The sequence below is a fragment of the Uloborus diversus genome, chromosome 7, assembly GCF_026930045.1.
Source record: "Uloborus diversus isolate 005 chromosome 7, Udiv.v.3.1, whole genome shotgun sequence".
Classification (NCBI taxonomy): Eukaryota; Metazoa; Arthropoda; class Arachnida; order Araneae; family Uloboridae; genus Uloborus; species Uloborus diversus.
Window position 1 is genome coordinate 84,132,467 of NC_072737.1, and position 19,437 is coordinate 84,151,903.

The following is a 19,437-nucleotide window of genomic DNA, read 5'->3' on the forward strand; positions in this document are numbered from 1 at the left end:
TCCTGTTTTAAAAATACCAAATACTGGTATTGAACTTTTGGTTTGGTATTGCAATCCCTAGACACAAATAGTAGAGAAAAAATAATGCTCTTGTGAAGTAGCAAAATGTAGTGTTTAGCCACAACTAAACTTATCAAAGATTTGGATTGCCAAGTTGCAGAACGGTTTCAAATGAGTTTCGAGCGCAATGGAACACAAGAAGTGAGACAAAGGCTTGCACCATTCCCTGTGTCTCTAAAGGGGTTTTCCATTTATCTCCCCTTTTTTACAGAGGTGGGAATAGGGTTAAAAGGTCCAGGAAAATGGCGTGAGAATTGGACGAAAAGTTTTAGGTAAGTTTTTTGGGCTTCTTAGGACTCGAATTTTCTGACACCCCCGGGCTTTAGAATGAAAGTGACAGTAGCTTAGTAGTGAGATAAGCTTATCCGAATCACTCCTAACCCCCGAGAGAAATAATGAAGGGTGTGAGAAATTTTTGGAAACATTCAAGTTGCTTCGAGACAATAAAATGGGGTTTTAACGAAAAAATTATGTTTGACTTGGAAAAATATTAGACATAACAAGGTTTTGATTAAAAAATCTTTGGCATGAGAATATAAAATAACATTAGATGTGTGCGCAAAAATAATTTTTTGTCATTTCAAGGTTTTTGATATATTGAAGTTCGAGATATCTAGAGCATACTGTATTTGTTAAATGATCAAATATTTTTGTGCATTTAACTTGGACAATGTATTTCACTTGCTTACCTTCTCTTTCAACACTTATTAAGACTGCAACTGTCACTAGGGAACTTTGTTTTTGGGTTGGGATCTTCTGTTTTCAGAAACTGCAATTTGTTCTAAGGCCAGCTTTTGTAAGATAAACCATTTCTTTGTTGACTTCTTGGTGAAGAAAGGTTGTTAACGTTCTAACTGCAAGAGTTCTTATTTTTTGTTAATGGGGTCGTTTCCAAAATTTTAAAAGTATTTTTTTCAGAAAGAGCATGCTTAAAAACATAGAATCTGACCATTTTTTAAATAATTTCTTTAAGTTTAATATTTTAAAAAAATTACTTAACTCAGTGTTCTTTCATCGTTTAATGCTTCTGCCGATGACATCACAAATGATGAAATGCCATTCAGTGTTGCCATTCACGGTCCAAAATATTTAATTCGAATCTTTACTCACGTGTATTGGCAACAATCTAGTTGGTAGCAAGCATAGAGTGCAATTTTAATTTGCTGCTTGATTATCATAACATGGAAACGTAGTAGAAAGATGCGGCAAAGTGCATCATTTGTGACGTCACAAAGACCACGCCTTGTTTGAAAAATCAGACATTTAAAAAAATTAATTTAAAAAAAACTGTTGGGAAAATGAAGGTATTTTCTGGGTCCATATTTTTTTTTCCTTTTTTTTTTGCTCATTCTATCCATTTCAATGACTAAAAGTAGTACTTTTGACTGAAGGAAACCGTCCCATTCCAGATTTTGACTCCTTTCCCATGCTATTAAAACTTTTTCTGACATATAGCTCTCGACTAAAGATGCCAAGTAATTCTTCTTGAGTCTGTTGAAGCTGTTATAGGACATTAAATTTTCTTCCTAATTTATACCTGAATGCCTGGAAGTTTCCCCCCTCTTCCAGCAGAATTTTTCATAACTAGACTCAATGCTTCTCTAATGTAAATTTGCACCAACACATCATCACAGCCAAACCCTTCCCTTAATCACTGTATTGCTTTGTTATTTTCTCTGGTAGTCGAGAAACACACCAATCTTTCTGCTGTCAAGCTTAATTTCATCGATTGTAAGAAATATCATATTGTTACAAATTCTGTAAATAGTAATTATTGTAGTAACGTAACCTGTAAATAGTTCCCCGTAATGAATATACAGCCCCTATACATTCGGCTGAAGTATAAGATCCGCCTATTTTTTGTTCATTGATAAAATTTTATAACGGTCTACTATTTTCGAGAAGCGTTTGGAATCTTGTGGAATATTTGAGAGATTTCTTTCGATGTTTATAAAAGCGTCCCGCGTGATAAAAAGTTGAGTTTCGATTGAGAATTTGTTCTGAGAGTGTATTAGCTCTGTTTATTGGGAGGCATTTCGCTGTGTTGTTTTCATATTTGGAAGTAAATACGTGTGTAACCGTTGAGTTTACGGTGTTGAGTGATATTTGTTTAATTGCTGATGATTAATTTAGCAGTTGTTAACGATTTCTTCTGTACATAGTGTAAATAAAGCTCCTGTGTTTTTATCAAGAACTGTGTCGTCCTTTCAAGAAAGTTGGAAGTCGCGCCGGATCCGTTACAATTGGTGCCCAACGTGGGGCTACTTTAGGCCTTTCTTGGAGTAAGTGTGACTTTGGACATTTTTTTCATAAAGACTTTTTAAATTTGGACTTTATTTTTATAGTGATTACTCACGCAATGTATGAACAATTAAAACAACTTCTTGATGCAATCACCTCTGTAAAGAGTGATATGGTGGCTAATCAAGAACAATTGAAAAATGATATGGCGGCTAATCAAGACCAATTGAAAAGTGATTTGACTGCAAATTTTACTGCAAATCAAGAACAATTACAAAATGAATTAGCGACTAACCAAGAACAGTTAAATAGTGATTTAACTACTAAAATTACTACAAGTCAAGATGAAATGAAAAGTGACTTAACGTCGATGAAAACCATGATGGAGAATCAACTAACCGCCATGGGAGATAAAGTCGATGCTCTGGAAGAAAAATTTGATACTGTGGAAGAGCGCATCGCCAATATGGAAAATAAGTTGGAAGAAGAAGACAAGAAATTTACTTCATTTAAGGAAGAAATAATTAAGGACGTGGAAAGGAGATTGGCGACCGGCGGAAAGCAGCTCTGTACAGTTTGGTGCTCCCACATCGGTTGCTCGACCGTCCATTAAACTTGCCACATTTGATGGGAAAACTTCGTGGCAGGTTTACAAAACTCAATTCATGATAGTGGCGGAAGCGAACGGATGGGACTCTGCTACCAAGGCCTGCCATCTTGCAGCATCCCTGAGAGGTGACGCAGTGGACATTCTTCAGACCCTTCCGGACAGCCAGCGCCTGGATTTCGCCGCCCTCACATCTGCGTTGGAGCTTCGCTTCGGTGAGAAGTGCCAGAAAGATTTCAGCCGACTCCAGTTGAAGTCCCGTTTCCAGAAAACCGGGGAAACCCTGCAAGAGCTAGCGGCGGATATCGAGAGACTGTTTGCATCTTGCTTTTTGCGACTGTCCTGCGGATGTTCGAGACAACCTGGCACTCAACTACTTCATCGACGGAGTTCGGAATCCTGGGATCCAGAAGGCCCTCCGGATGGCGAATGTAAACGACTTGAAATCCGCTTTGATATATGCGATGAGATACGAGGCCGCCCAAGAAGCAACCCGTGTGGATCGCCATCTAATCCGGACTCAGGAAGCTGATGAGTCTGATTCCAGGTCGTTCCATCTCGCTGAACTTGAGAGACAACTCAGTGATTTGGCAAGACATCTGAAAAGCATAACAGCCCAAAAGAAACAAGAGCAGAAGTGCTGGAAATGCGGTAGTGAAGGGCACCTGCGAAGGAGTTGTCCTGCTCGCCAAGCTACGCGATTGAAAGAAATCACCTCCACCAGAGCTCTGCAGATTTCCTCTACTAGTAGTGGCAGTGATGGACTTTTCATTTACGCACATGTAAATGGGAATCCTTGCAAACTGATTGTCGACACTGGAGCCAATGTGACAATCGTTAGGACAGATGTGGCTCGTGAATTTGGATTGAAACTGTTGTGGACATCGCCACACGTAAGTCTCCAGACTGTGACAGGTGACAAAATTGAGATTGAGGGTAAAGTGGACTTGGAAATAGTGTTTGGGAATGCCACCTACCATCATACGGCATTCGTTGCTGATATCACGGACCCCTTCATTCTCGGATTGGACTTTTTAAGGAAATACAACTTCACCCTTGACTTCAAGACTAATAAACTGCACTTGATGAGAGAAGACATAGCCATCTTCAATGTTGAAAATGATGTAAAATCCGCTCATCAAATAATAGTCCAAACAGATTTATCGATTCCCTCAAGGTCAGAATCATTAATACCTGGCTCCATTGAAGAAAGCAATAGTTTTCAATTTGGACTCATTGAATACCCTAACCTAAGCAATAGCCTAAAAGGAGTGCTGGTAGCATCTACGCTTGTGGACCTTTCTAAGGATGTAATTCCTGTGAGAGTCACCAACGTGTGTGAAAGGCCAAGGAATATCCGGAAAGGTGAAGTGTTAGCAACTTGTACTCCAGTAAACTGCGTCATTAGAAGAATCAATTCTCCCGAGACTGTGTCTTCTGAGTCCTTGACATCGAAGTTAATTGGGAGTGCACCCTTATCAAAAGATCAAAGAACTGCTGCGGAGCAATTGGTGGATGACTTCAAGCATCTGTTTTCATCTACATCGGAGGATGTTGGCCGTACGAATTTAACGCAGCATAGGATCTACACTGGAAAACACCCCCCTATTAAACAGCATCCAAGACGACTTCCGTTCGCCAAGAAGGAAGAGGTTGAGACCCTCCTGAAAGAGATGAAGGAGAATGATGTAATCGAACCTTCATCCAGTCCTTGGGCCTCTCCCATCGTCTTGGTCCGAAAGAAAGATGACTCCACCAGATTTTGTGTCGATTACCGACGGCTGAATGAAATCACCAAGAAAGACAGTTACCCTCTTCCACGGATAGACGACACCTTAGACACTATTTCCGGACACAAGTGGTTTTGGACCCTGGACTTGAAGAGCGGCTACTGGCAGGTTGAGATACATCCTGATGACCGAGAGAAGACAGCGTTTACAACTGGACAAGGCTTATGGCAGTTTAAAGTGATGCCCTTCGGCCTCTGCAATGCACCAGCTACGTTCGAGCGTCTTATGGAGACAGTGTTAAGAGGACTTTCCTACGAATCCTGTCTGGTCTACTTAGATGATATCATCATCGTGGGACGCAGTTTTGAAGAACATCTGGCAAATCTTAGGAAGGTGCTGCAAAAGCTTAAGGAAGCCAATCTGAAGTCAAGCCCGTCCAAATGTAATTTGTTCCGCCGGGAAGTGAACTACCTTGGTCACATCATCTCTTCTGAAGGTGTACAAACTGATCCAGAAAAGGTATCTGCGGTCAAGAGTTGGAGTCGTCCCGAAAACATCCATCAGCTGCGAAGTTTCCTGGGGCTCTGCACGTACTACAGGAAGTTTGTAAAGGGTTTTTCCAACATTGCACGACCTTTGCATAAGCTGACGGAGAGCAAGCAAAAGTTTGATTGGTCCAAAGAATGCGAAGATGCATTTCTACGACTGAAGGAGGCTTTAACATCAACGCCTATCCTCGCCTATCCTCAGCCTGAAAAATCCTTCATCCTGGACACTGGTGCGAGCAAGGAGGGCATCGGAGCTGTTTTATCCCAAGAAATTGACGGCAATGAACATGTCATCGCTTACTGGAGCAAATGCTTATCAAAGTCAGAGCGAAATTACTGCGTCACCAGAAAGGATTTACTGGCCATAGTGAAAGCTGTAGAACACTTCCATCATTACCTCTACAGCCGAAAATTTCTGCTTCGGACAGATCATGCCTCGTTAACTTGACTTTTGAACTTCAAGAATCCAGAAGGCCAGATAGCCAGGTGGATACAGCGGCTCCAGGAATATGACATGGAGATCAAGTACCGAAAAGGGTTGTCTCACGGTAATGCAGACGCTTTATCAAGGAGACCCTGTCCTGAGAACTGCAATTATTGTTCCCGAATCAAGAAACAGTATGGAACGACTAGCCCTACTGCTTATCAGGTGACAGTGACTTCAACATCATCAGAACCTGATCCATGGAGTGACGACCAAGTTCAAAAAGATCAACTTGAAGACCACGACATAAAACCAATTTTGGAGTTCATGGAAAGTGAAAGTCGGCGCCCTAGCTGGCAGGATGTTTCCATCTTCAGCCCTGCAACAAAAAGATACTGGGCTTTATGGAACTCACTCCATTTACGGAACGGCGTACTGTACCGAAAATGGGAATCTGATGACGGCAAAACATCTAGGTGGCAGTTACTACTTCCCCGATCAAGGATTTCAGATGTTCTGAAAGAAATACATAGTAATGCGACTGGAGGACATTTTGGTGTCTTGAAAACCCTCAATAAAGTTCGGGAGCGCTTCTTCTGGAGCAAGGCGAAACATGACGTGGAGAAGTGGTGCCATTCTTGTGACGCCTGTGCTGTTCGTAAAGGACCGAAGAGAAGAAGCAGAGGGAAGCTACATCTGTACAACGTTGGAGCTCCTTTCGAACGAATTGGGATCGACATCCTGGGTCCTCTACCAAGAACTGCTGATGGGAACAAATACATTCTTGTTTCCATCGACTATTTCACCAAATGGCCCGAAGCGTATCCCATTCCAGATCAAGAAGCTACCACCGTAGCAGAGACTCTAGTCCAGCATTGGATCTCGAGATATGGAACACCTTTGCAGATCCATTCTGATCAAGGGAGGAACTTCATCTCTGCTGTGTTTAAGGGCCTATGTCAAATTCTCGGAATTGAGAAAACTAGGACAACACCACTACACACACAATCGGACGGCATGGTGGAGAAGAGAACAAGAAGCTACCTTTGTTCCTGTTGGCCTACCGCAGTGCTGTCCACGAGACTACCGGTTATGCCCCATCTCAGATGCTCTTCGGACGAGAGCTTCAGCTACCTTGTGATCTCGTCTTCAGTTGTCCTCCGGATGTGCCTGCATCGCCTGAGGAGTACATCCAGGATCTCCAGGCCCGGTTGGAAGACATTCATAACTTCGCACGAGAGCGAATCAACATCGCGGCGGAGAAGATGAAGACCCGATACGACACAAGGTCTACTGGACATGAATTCAACGAAGGCGACAAGGTTTGGTTATGGAATCCCATCCGACGGAAAGGTCTTTCACCCAAATTGCAGTCGCATTGGGATGGACCCTACAAAGTCCTTAACCGACTGAATGACGTCGTAGTGAGGATCCAAAAATCACCTAATGCAAAACCTAGGGTTGTACATTATGATCGGTAAGCCCCATACTATGGCCATAGTTCATGAGTGTTACGTAAACAACCATAGTTGATAACATAAAAGTTGTAGATAATTTTTGCTTTTAATGTTTAGTAATATTTCTTGTTATTATTGTGTTTTCTGTATCTGTTAGTTATTAATTAATGTGTATATTTGAAAACTTGTGATAGAAGTTTGGAACCCTTTCTGGGGATTGTACTGCCCGGGACGTGCAGTCCTTAGAAAGGGGGCAATGTTACAAATTCTGTAAATAGTAATTATTGTAGTAACGTAACCTGTAAATAGTTTCCCGTAATGAATATACATCCCCTATACATTCGGCTGAAGTATACAATCCCCCTATTTTTTTGTTCATTGATAAAATTTGATGACGGTCTACTATTTTTGAGAAGCGTTTGGAATCTTGTGGAATATTTGAGAGATTTCTTTCGATGTTTATAAAAGCGTCCCGCGTGATAAAAAGTTGAGTTTCGATTGTGAATTTGTTCTGAGAGTGTATTAGCTCTGTTTATTGCGAGGCATTTCGCTGTGTTGTTTTCGTATTTGGAAGTAAATACGTGTGTAACCGTTGAGTTTACAGTGTTGAGTGATATTTGTTTAATTGCAGATGATTAATTTAGCAGTTGTTAATGATTTCTTCTGTACATAATGTAAATAAAGCTCCTGTGTTTTTACCAAGAACTGTGTCGTCCTTTCAAGAAAGTTGGGAGTTGCGCCAGATCCGTTACAATATTTTAATTTCATCATCAATATTTTTATTCTTATGCATTTTCTTAAGATGGCTTCAAAACTTTAAAAATTCTTTAGTTGTGTGTCTTTGAACTTCTTAAATTCTACGGTTCTGAATTTAACTTTGTATTTTCTAATATTTTTGTTTCTCTGAACAGTTTCCAATCACATATCAAGTTGAGAACTCATTTTAATGTAACTTATCACAATAATTTTCTGCTTTTTCAAAATCTGAGTAGTACATCTCAGTGGCATTTTTTCCCTTTATAACAATAGCTCAAGATACAGTATTTTGACAATCGTCTAATCACTTAAATGTAGTGAAGATCTGCAATTTAAAAAACGAAATTTCATTTGAATCCTTAATTTTCTTCATGGTTTCAACTTCAATCTTTTTCTTACTGTAAGTAATAGTCATTCTCAGCCTTTTCATTTGTGTTTTCAATGCAGTTAATCTCTCTTTGTATCTTAAATTCTGAACACAGTTGCTCTATATGGGTGTCAATTATGTTTATTTAAATCATAAAATAAAATAGCATACCCTTCAGCATGACTGCATCTACCCAATGCTTGGTGCTAGACATAATCAGATGGCCATTTCTTCACAAAAAGACATTTATTAAGGCAGGCACAACTCAAAACTACCAAGACAAAAATAAACTCACTATCTTTTCTTCAACTTCATATTGCACTCTGTTCTAACAATTTTTCATTCATTTCACTTTTTCACCAATTCACTTCAATTCTCAACACATATTTAAAAAATAATAATTCTTTACATGATAGTGTTGTTTAAATAATGATTTACTTTTAATGCATTTTATGTGTAAATCTACTATTTTATTTAGACAATGGGAGCCGTCAATAAAGAACTGAATCCACAAGGAATTATGAAAACAATGCAGGAGTTTGAGAAAGAGACAATGAAAATGGGAATGGCTGAAGAAATTGGTAAATTGTTTTGAGTAACTAATTGTAATATTCAACTAGAAGTTATGTTATCAATGGGGGAAGCTGCTGTACCCATGGACAAAATTTACTTTTCAATTTTTTACTGGTCTCTGGGAATGGATAATCGATCGGAAAAGTTTTCTGACAGAATCTACAACTTATCATCTAATTTGGCAATTTTTGTCAGGTGAAATTCTCAAAGCTTTCAACTTCAAAAATTTTTTCTTAAAAACCATCTTTTTTGTCCTTGTGTACAACACCCCGTTCACTCCGCGGACAGGTGCCTTTGTACCCATGGATATACAAAAAATAATGCATAAATAGGTCTGAGGAACTATTATACTCAATGAATTTTCCTAAGCCATTTTACATTGAAATACTTCAAACATCCATTGAAAATAACATTAAATAACATATCCAACAGAAATTAAACTTTGAAAATTAATCGAAGGTTTTTCCTGTTTTTTTTTTTTTTTTTTAATTCCTTAATTTTTAACTACAGTGAACTCTTTAAAAAAAGTTATTACTCTTAAGTGAGTTAATGATGTTATGAATAATTAATATGTTTTTAAACAAAAAAATAACTACATTCATAAAATTATGGCTCTCTATGTACCTACATAATAACCTCAATTTATATGCAAATTGAAACCTGTAATCAAAATCAACCCATTACAAAAAAAAACGCAGTTTATATTAAACCAACAAAAATCTAGAAAAGTCGACTTCAAATGAAAACAGGTGGGATTGACGGTCTGTCGATCCTACAACTGGTGGAGGTTACTTCAACACTATATTTTCAAACCCTACTTCAAATTCATTATCATTGTTGAAAGCAAATTTTGGACGTTGATGACAAGGCACCATTTTGAGGAACTTCACATTGTAAGAAGACTGACGTGTGATCCAAGTAAACTAAAAATTGCTGTCCATGGGTACATATAGCTATGTGTCCTTGGGTACAAAGGTGCACCATTTTGGTTTTGCAAGCCAGTCATATCTACAGGACCACAGTTTTACGACATTAAAAATCAGAAACAAAACCTTCAAAATACAGGGAATCATGATACCTACAACAAAAATAAATAATACAATCCACGACGGAAGAAAAAAAAATAAAATTGCTCATGTTTTTTTTTCTTTTTTTTACCTAGAGCCTACTAAAACCAAAAAAATGTGATAGAATCTTAAATGTTCGTCTGATGGCGTTGAAACTTCCCGGGGTATTGGAGAGGGCAGTGACACACACGTTGAACCCCGATTAGGATCTCTCTCAATAATACCAGGAATTTCCCAACCAAGGTTCATAGGTACAACCATCCGTGGGTCCAACAGCTTCCCCTATTATTAAAACCATTAAATTTCAATTTACCAGGAAAAAAAAGCTATGCTTGTAAGCAATTTGAATGCTACATACAGATGCAGATGCAAGTGATAAGCCCCTCTCTTTTTTTGTCTTTCCCAATTTGTTGACAAAGTTTTGTAGTAGAAGAAATGCTGCTCTGAGGTTCATTAAATTTGGACAGTTGATTGGGTTATTATAAATGATTGTTTGACAAAATGAAATTTTTGTAAAGGCTAGTTAGTTAAACAAATTATGTAAATTGGTTTATTTTTATAGTTCATCTTTTTATAAGTATTACAGAGTCCATCTTCTAAGTAAAAATGAAAAATTGATGAACTGTGAGTTTTTTTAAATGCAGTATACCAACAGCCCAGTCATGACATCCAGAGACAGACTGCAGTTTCGTCCTTGTTATGGACTCATTCTTCTAGAATAGTCGATAAACGTCAGATAAACTCTTACTGGTGTGCTAAATTCATTTTGACTGCCTGCTTGTTGGTAACTCAGCTTCAGTGAGAGAACCTCCGCCTCCAACTTGATGATTGTATATTCCAGACTGATGAGTCCATAACAAAGAGGGAACTGCATTCTCTTGATGTCATAACCGGGGTGTCCTTATGTTGCATTAGTTCTGCCTTAGGCCTGGCTTCAGGGCAGTAACTTACAGCTTAATGCCAATTTGCTGTCAGAGGCCCTTGTATAAAGTCATTGTATAAGAGTTTGTATAAGGGCCAAGAATGGCTGGCATAACATCCATTCAGATTGGAAGATTTTCTCTGCTCCAAAGCTCAAAGGGCTTTAATTGACTCCAGGAAAATTATAAGTATGTTTAAGTAAGTGAAAAGTAATTTTTAAAAGGTCACCTGCATGAACTCTGCTAATTTCTCCTCCTGGAATAAATACAACAATCTAGGTTTGCCTGCTCAGTGCAAGGTTGGGATTGAGGCTTTTAAGTTTTTACTTAAGATCTGTTGACCTCCTTCCAAAATGAATTCTTTGGAATGAGCTGTGCAAACTTCTTTTCTACTCCTACACCTATTCCTGATTGATTTAAAGCAGCGGTCGGCATCCCGTCGATTGTGATCAAACAGTCGATCTCGAGCCTATTTTCAGTCGATTGTGGCAATTTTTTTTTTTCCTATCGGAGTACCATTTTCTGAAACAAAATTAGGTTTAATGTCCAAACTATTTGAAAGATTTTCAAACTTTTTATGTTCAGGGAAAATTTTTTTGATTACTATTTTATAACTTTTAAAACAAGCAATATACTTATGGGTGAAAATATTTCTGTGTGAGTTAACAGTGTTCACATAATATTTTTCATTAACTTGATGCTACTATTTAATAAGTAGTAAAACCTATTTTGATAAGATTTTGCCTATAATGTGAAGTCAGCGTAATCTTAACTTAACCGCGAATGCAACATGACCGTTTACCCCCTACCCAAGTCAATCTTCGTATTCACCGAACTTTGATAGTAGATCTTCAGTTGATGTTGGTTGCCGACTGCTGGTTTAAAGTTCGTTGGTTTTATATTAACTAGTTGCATGGCCCGGCTTTGCCCAGTCTACCTTGAAAATAAAAATTGTGTCAAGTGACATATATTGAACAATCAGGCTTAAATAAATAAAAAAACAAACATCATGCAAAATTTCCCTTCCAAACACTGACTATATTGAAATACTTTTAAGAAATTAAAATGAGAAAGATGGATTTAAAAAGCATAACCAAGGAAACACAAAAATAAAATGGCTAACAACTTGAATGGAGATGAGAGTTTTCGAACTTCATTCAAAAAGTCTTGTAAATTTTTTTCCTTTGAAGGTAAAAGCTTAGTTTTTTTTCGACTATGGGTTGAGATAGATCGTGAGTAAAATATGTCACTTTTTCCAATGGTGTCAAAAAGAACACTGTGGGACAATTCCTTAATTTTTTATTAATATGTTTAATGCAGAAAGAAGTGCCTAAATTTCAGCTAAGCATAAAAAAATTCAAGCTAAAAATGCAAATAACTGCTGCCATAATTAAAGTAGAGCATTGAAACAAATTGCGATGAATGCAGAAAATTCTACCCTTTCCAACGATATGTAATATTAATGTATGCAAGTAATTTTTAAACTCAATGTTCGGGAATTTATGTGAAAATTGGGCCTAGATTGGAATAAAAAAGAACCACTCGTCGAATTTTTTTCGAACCGGTCTGCAAACCTTTTTCGAACTTAAAGAAGTAAACTGAAAAATTCAGCGAAATTGGACGAATAGTTCTCAAGTTTTGCACGTTCCAACACACAGATGCTTTTTGGAGACTTCATTTTAAACTATATACAGATAGTATCTGTTTTGACCGTACACCTGAGTTGATTGACAAAATCTACCTTAATGTGAGCTAAGCCATGAGTAAAAGCTAATGTAAATACATGCAAGTTTGTTTCTAAAGAATTTGCCGCAACATCATGCACTCTGTGCTTGAGATCGATCCCAAGTGCTACATGGCAATTCTAAGGCTTCATGCTAAAAAGAAAGGAATTAAGGATATAAGATACTCTGTGCTGCCTATAATTAAACCTATTACTTTCCTGGCCATATTAAAAAATATTTTTGTAAAATACATAGTATAACGGCGCCAGTAACAGACATGCTTAAGACATCGTTCTCAGGTTAGCTCAACTTTCTGAGCCTTTTAATGTATTTAGACTTTTTAAACTATTTTTTTCTCATGCAACTGCATCTCATCTAACGTGTGGGTGCTTCCGGATCCACTGAATTAGTTAATTCTATTTTCATTTGCTCAATTTCGAATAAAGATCCGACCCTCAGTAACAGACACCTACAATTCTGACGATAAGGTAGGCCCAGTAAGGCATAGGATGATGAACGGATGAGTAAAGGACAGAATTCCCCTTTTATTTTCAAAATGTCCAAAAGATCTTTATTTTCAATTTAAAACCTTATTAAATTCAAATGAACATGAAACACCGGCAGACCTCTTGGTGGCTCTTCACAACTTTTTACCCCTGCCTTGTTAATGCCAACTGGCTCATAAAATTCACTCTGATAACACTAGATGGTGCACCATATTCATGGGTCGCAGCAATATCAGTATTACCCACCTAAAATTCTTATTATTTAAATGCAAACTTACGACTGTCTGTTACTGGACCCTTATTAGTTACTGGTGCTGTTACCCTAATCCTATTAAGATAGATAATGCAAAAGAACAAAAGGAAACTTATGTTACAGTAAACTTGAATTTGAGTGCATTAATGAACTTTTTTCTTTTATATTACAGTCGATGAAAGCTTAAATGCAGTTTTAGATGAATCAGGTGATGAAGAAGAACAAGATGCTATTGTGAACCAAGTTCTAGATGAAATCGGCATTGAAATTTCAGGAAAGGTATGGATTCTGTTTGTCTATACATGTTAAATATTACAGCCTTTTAATGGGCTTAATTTTTGCTTCAAATATATTTTCCCCAGATAAATGTATTTCAGAAAGTAATTTTTACTAACCCAAACAATGAATTTCAGTTTTGTTTCTTTGAAAAGCTTATGATTCTAGACCAGGAACTAATTAAAATCTGCAAAAGTAAAATTTTAATTCAGTGTTTTTATAGATTCCGTAGACGTTTAAAAATTAGTTTAGAATTTTACTTCAAATATTAAGTTCTCATCCGCCAGATGTCAGAAAAAATGAACAGGTTTCGTGAAACAATTTTCTCTACAAACATTAGAACTAACGTCTGTTAATAACTAGGTTAAAACTTTAAATAATCAAAATTGCGTAAAAAATGATTTCAAATACAGTTGTCCCTTGCTACTTAGGGCTTCGACTGTCATGGCTTCATTCTATTGTGGTTTTTTCAAAGGTATTTAAATTCGTTAGTTTTCTCAAATGTGCTCATCTTTAACTAATCATCATTGGTTATTATGCGTGGAAAATTGCCATTCAATATCTGTTAGAAACACTTTGTATAACCTTATTAATCCCTTGTTGACTTGGAAATAATCGGTCTTTTTCCTATAAAGGAGAATCATAAGAAGTAGAATAATGCTGCATTCATACCAAAATAAAATAGGAAAAATTATTTCCAGATTGTCCAGTGGTTGTTGCAGCTTTAGACTCTCGCTGTTACATTTACTGAACAAGCTGGAAAAGCTTTTTCATGTTTTTTTTTCAGAATAAATGCAGCATTGTCCCATTCCTCCCAACTCTCCCTTTCTATCTTTTCCCCAATCAATTTTTTATGTTATTGGTCTTATTATCCTTAATTTCTAATAAAACAAAACACAGAAAAATGTTTTGACCTTTTTTTTTTAAACATAAGATTAAGGTGTATATTCAACTGTAACATAATTCAATGGAATTGAATACAATCACCTCACCTAGAGGTAAACCTCACCTAGAAGTAAATTTCTTGCTATGCTACTGCTAAATAGAAATCGATTGAATCTAATGCAATTGAGTAGTATATGCCCCTTAAATCGAATATAGGAGCTGAATCACACTGATGGTACTAAACATTTAAGCGATAGATCTTGCATTTTCCCTTACATATGAGACTGTGTGAAGCAAAGTGGCAAAATTTAAAATTTGGAGATAACCAGTACAAATATAAGGCAAACCTCTCCTCTGTCTTTGGGCAAGAGATATTACTAGTAGCCCTGATAGGTTCTGTTATACAACATTATTTAGAAAAACTTTTTAATGAAAGCCTACCTAGCCTACCTTATCTTTAAACACGTTTTACTCAAAACTTGAAATTGTCCACTTACGTCCCTTTGCTTCTCACTGCCTCATATCTGAAAATTGGAAACTCGCAAAACATAAATACATAAAAAATTCTCACAGTGCAATTAAGCATAACTAGTAACTATTACTTAGTTGTTTTATTGAGCTAAAAGCTTGCAATTTCTGCAGAAAAACTGCAAATTTAATATTCAAGCAAAGAAAATAGCTTTAGAAGAATAAATGGCAAGAGAAGTTTTGTCATTGATAACACTATTATTATGTTTTGTAGGTTTTTTGATGCAATAGAAATTATCCTGATTTTGATCAAATGTATCGGGCACACTGTTCATAAGCTATTATATTTGATGTCTCAAACAACTCACTGTGTGTGAAGTGTTGAAAGATTGATTTTTTAGCTACACTTATTAATAGTTCTACAATAAGCTATAGAAATAGTTCTACAATAAGTATAGAAATAGTTCTACAATAAGCTATAGAAAGTTATCTTCTCCATTTACTCAATGACACTAACTTGTGTGCTTCCTCGGCCACAAGTAGCACCATTGTGCTAAAGGCAGTCCACCCCCTCACGGAACATTTATAAGTTTTTTTTTCTTTAAAAGCCATTTTTACTGTCTTAATTAGCCAGAATGTTTTGTTTCTATGTACGATACAGAGAACACGTACTTTTTTTTAGCTTTTGTGTACAATATCTAACTAATATCATTTAGAAATAAGATAAAGTTGAACATTTAATTATTTTTTTTAAAAACAATTTTAGATGATTGCAGCCCCATCAGCTCATAGAGGTGAACTTGGAGAAAGCAGTAAAGGAAAAGATGTTATTACTGATGAAGAATTGGAAAAGCAATTAGCCCAACTGCGAACGTAAAAATCGTGCAGGCTTCTAATTGCATATTTTGTACAGTATATATTTTTTTAAGTGAATGATTGTATTGAAACTATTCTTTGTAAAATTAATATTTGTATATTCAGGATAGTACTTAGAGACAATAAATTTTTGTAAAATTGAATTATTTCATTACTTACATGTGTTTATAAGAAAAGCTTTGAGGTCATTTATTGTAAATAGTAAAAATTCATTGTAAATAAAAATTGTTCTGGCTAATGCAATGTATCATGCCATTTGTTGACTTGAAAAATGTTTCATTTTGTAAAAAACTTTAATTATTGATTAAATGCAGAGTGATTTTTACATAATGCATTAATACTTATTTTTTTAATTTTTAGCGTTAAATTTTTAATACATTGAATTTTTTTCAATTTTATTTCTATGCATTTATTGTGCAAACTTTTTGGTTATTTGAGACTTTTTCCCCCAAAGAGAGAATATGAAAGCTCTTTTTTCCCCTCTCATAAAATAATTGTATTTGTTTCCCTTTTTCCATAGCTTTCGTCACATGGAGCTTTTCTTCCCCGAGAAAAACCTGCTTCAAACCGCATGCCGGTTATTTCCCTGGTAATGTGGATCTTTTTTCCTCTTGCTTTCAAGTGGCGTAAATGTGGGGTTTTTACCTAGTATGCAATAAGTGAAACGAGTTTATTTACTTGCTGGGTATAGCTGATAAGCATGCTGGGTAAAACTTTTCTCTGGTACAACCCTACAATCTTTTTCCACATGTGAACGGTGAATTTTCCAACTGGTTTTTTTTCCGAAGCTGGAGCGCAGCATTGGGAGGTACAAAAATCTCATGTGAACGCAGCTATTGTGTATGCGTCATATGCGATTGTTTGTTTAAAATACAATTACACTGATGTTTTCATTTGAGAATCAACTATGTTGTGCCTTTCATTTTTGTTCATGTGACTTAATGAAACAAACTTATGATTATAAAATGTTTTATGCTGATATCATGATTAAATTTTATGTGGCTTAAATAACAATTTTAATTTTTTACCTTTTTGACTTTTGATTGCAAGTTTTATGAATAAGGTTTAGCATTAATTTTGTTTGTTTACTGAGAATTTAGTTTCGTAGCTACATTTCTGCAGGTTTAATTGTGTCTTTTTACCGAAAGCTATTTACATTTGCTACCAATGTAATAATTACACATATAAAAGGTTGATACTTTATCATGTTCAACTTTTGTTATTTTTCTCCAATTTTTAATGGGATATACATTTGAGAATGGGATTTGAGCATGTTAATAAATGAAGTTTTATGAAGCAGCATGTGTCATATATGTATAGATCTTTTTCATTTAACATTGTTCAAAATAGATACTTTTTAATCACAGTAGTCTAATGATAATGATGAATGTTTCATTTCTTTTACACAGCATGCCATTTTATACACAGTGTGAGCCAGAAGTTCATTTAAGCTTTAAAAATTCATCAGAAAAGAAGAAACTGCTGAAGAAGTGCAGTTTGCTAAAATGCGCTTTTAAGACAGATTTTTTTGCAACAAAACATTCTTTAGTTAAAAATGTCACCCATAAAATTTGCTTATGACCCAAACATAAAAAATAGAATAACATTATGCTTATTTATTTGTTTCTGCTATAATAATTGTTCAATTTCTTGACGATCATCTAAAATCTTATATAATTAAAAACTGAGCATATGTATATATGTATCTATATTCTTACTTTTACGGAACACCAGTGAAGTGACCATCGAACCAGACATCGATAGATTCCTAATTTTCCCTTCTTTATGTTTGGCCATTTAACATAATCCTCCGATAATAATTGGTGGAGATATCAATTAAAAACTATTAATTATGAGACTTCATAAAGTTCAAGGGGTGAAACAAGAATTTAACCATTGAGAAGGAACACTAATGGAGGGATCCATAGCAAATGTCTCAGTGAAATGAGCTTGGGACCCAATGTTTCCCAGTTCAGGTGACAAACTTGTTTGGCTGGGAAGTTGTCGCGTTTTGACACACAATCGCTCTTTTGGCATTAAATATTTTTCAGACGGCGCTTATTATGAAGTCGGGGCTACAAATCAAAGCAACTCTGGCTTCAACTCCTTTACCGCATAATAATAAATAAATAAATAAATAACGGATACAAATACAGGCCTATCATTCAAACTCCCTCTCCCCACTTCTTTCCGGATTTTAAAATATAATGTAATTGCATTTTTCATGTATTTTGATGTTTATTCCCTGAAATGACGGGCATGTACAAATAGTTTAAAGTGTTCTGTTATTGACTGAAAATACATGGATTCATACATATTGTTCAAATCAATGTTTTGAAATGATTTCATACGCAGGCATACTAGTGTTTAAATTGAAGCATGAAAATAGCAAATCTTTATTCTTAATTCTTGTGCATCTGCTGTTCACAGGAGCTTGGCAAGAAGACACTCACCAACAGTCAAATGTACACAAAATGCTTAAGAGCCGTTAAAATAATTACTATTTAAGTAAAAAGAATTTTTATGGAACTAAAATGTTATTTACAATCAAGATATACAATGTTTTATAACTTTTATAGGTAAAATAAGTACAAAAATTTAAAAATTAGAGGCAACTGTGGAAGATGTACTTGTTGAATGCATATAAATATTTTTTTTTTCTTTATTTAGAAGTAAAAAACATTCGTACATGCTAGGGAAAACTTACTGGACCTCCTGGTGTGGCTTTTTCCTCACAATTTACAATGCTAGAATACTGCACTATTACTATAAATCTAATTTTTCCCTTCTACAGTTAAAGGTTGTTTGTTATGCATGGCTTCAGCTAATGAAAACTTCTTCAGCGGTTACGGTCAACTCGAAATTGCTCCCCAGGTCACATGTTACTGTTGCCTTATTAGGATAGTAGGGTTGCACTCTCTCCATCTATTCCTTCTCAATGGATTTAACATACTGTAAAAGCACTTATTTTTGCGAGCGGTGATTTTCGCAAAATGAAGATATCAGGTATTTCGCAAATTTTACATGAACAGAACCAAAAGTTGAAGAATCTGCCACGAAAATTTTTTCTTGAGACTTAAATTTTTGCAAACCCGTTGTAATCGCGAAAACAATTGCTTTTAGTCTTTGGAGCTTTGTAGGGATTTTGTGCAAGGCCTACTAGAAGCCATGTCATTCTAGTCGGGGAAACTAGAGGTTCGGCCCTTGGGAAATGGGAGGGCCTGTTTGGAAAGGTAGTGTAAGTTTTATGAGGGAGGGGGCTCGCCTTGACTCTCGGCACCCTGGTTTTGTTTAACAATTGATGCTTCTGCTGCCGTAGAATTCCTCTTTTGCATTCGCATGTTCATGATTCGCGTGTCTCCCCCCTCCTTTTTTAATAATTGTGCATGAGCATACATTTTGTTTTATTCTTGATAATATACTATGCATTGAGAACTTACCTTTTGCACTAACACGCCTTCTAAAGGCTGCAGCGCCACTTATAGGGGATTGTAGCAACTAAATATTTTCATTGCACCATCCTTCTTCCCGCTTCAAGATTAGTGTTCCAATTTTAGTTGCAATCGGATGATTTTTTCAAACTACAGACTGCTTCAAATAGTAATACTTATTTTATAACCACCCGGTATATATATTTTTTTATTGGGTGATTAAAAAGCCTGTTGTACCATATAAAATATTACAGTGTGTTATCAACAC

General features: G+C 36.1%; 1 protein-coding gene across 1 annotated transcript in view; it reads left to right on the forward strand.

The window, feature by feature from the left end:
- LOC129225644 (charged multivesicular body protein 2b-like) overlaps positions 1 to 15,881 on the forward strand; it is a 46,493-nt gene extending 30,612 nt beyond the window's left edge. The window contains exons 6-8 of the mRNA XM_054860111.1: positions 8,669 to 8,771; positions 13,406 to 13,512; positions 15,629 to 15,881. Coding sequence (XP_054716086.1) covers positions 8,669 to 8,771; positions 13,406 to 13,512; positions 15,629 to 15,739 — 321 coding nt within the window. The 3' untranslated portion in view covers positions 15,740 to 15,881. The remainder of the gene's footprint in view (positions 1 to 8,668; positions 8,772 to 13,405; positions 13,513 to 15,628) is intronic.
- Positions 15,882 to 19,437: the final 3,556 nt, after the last annotated feature.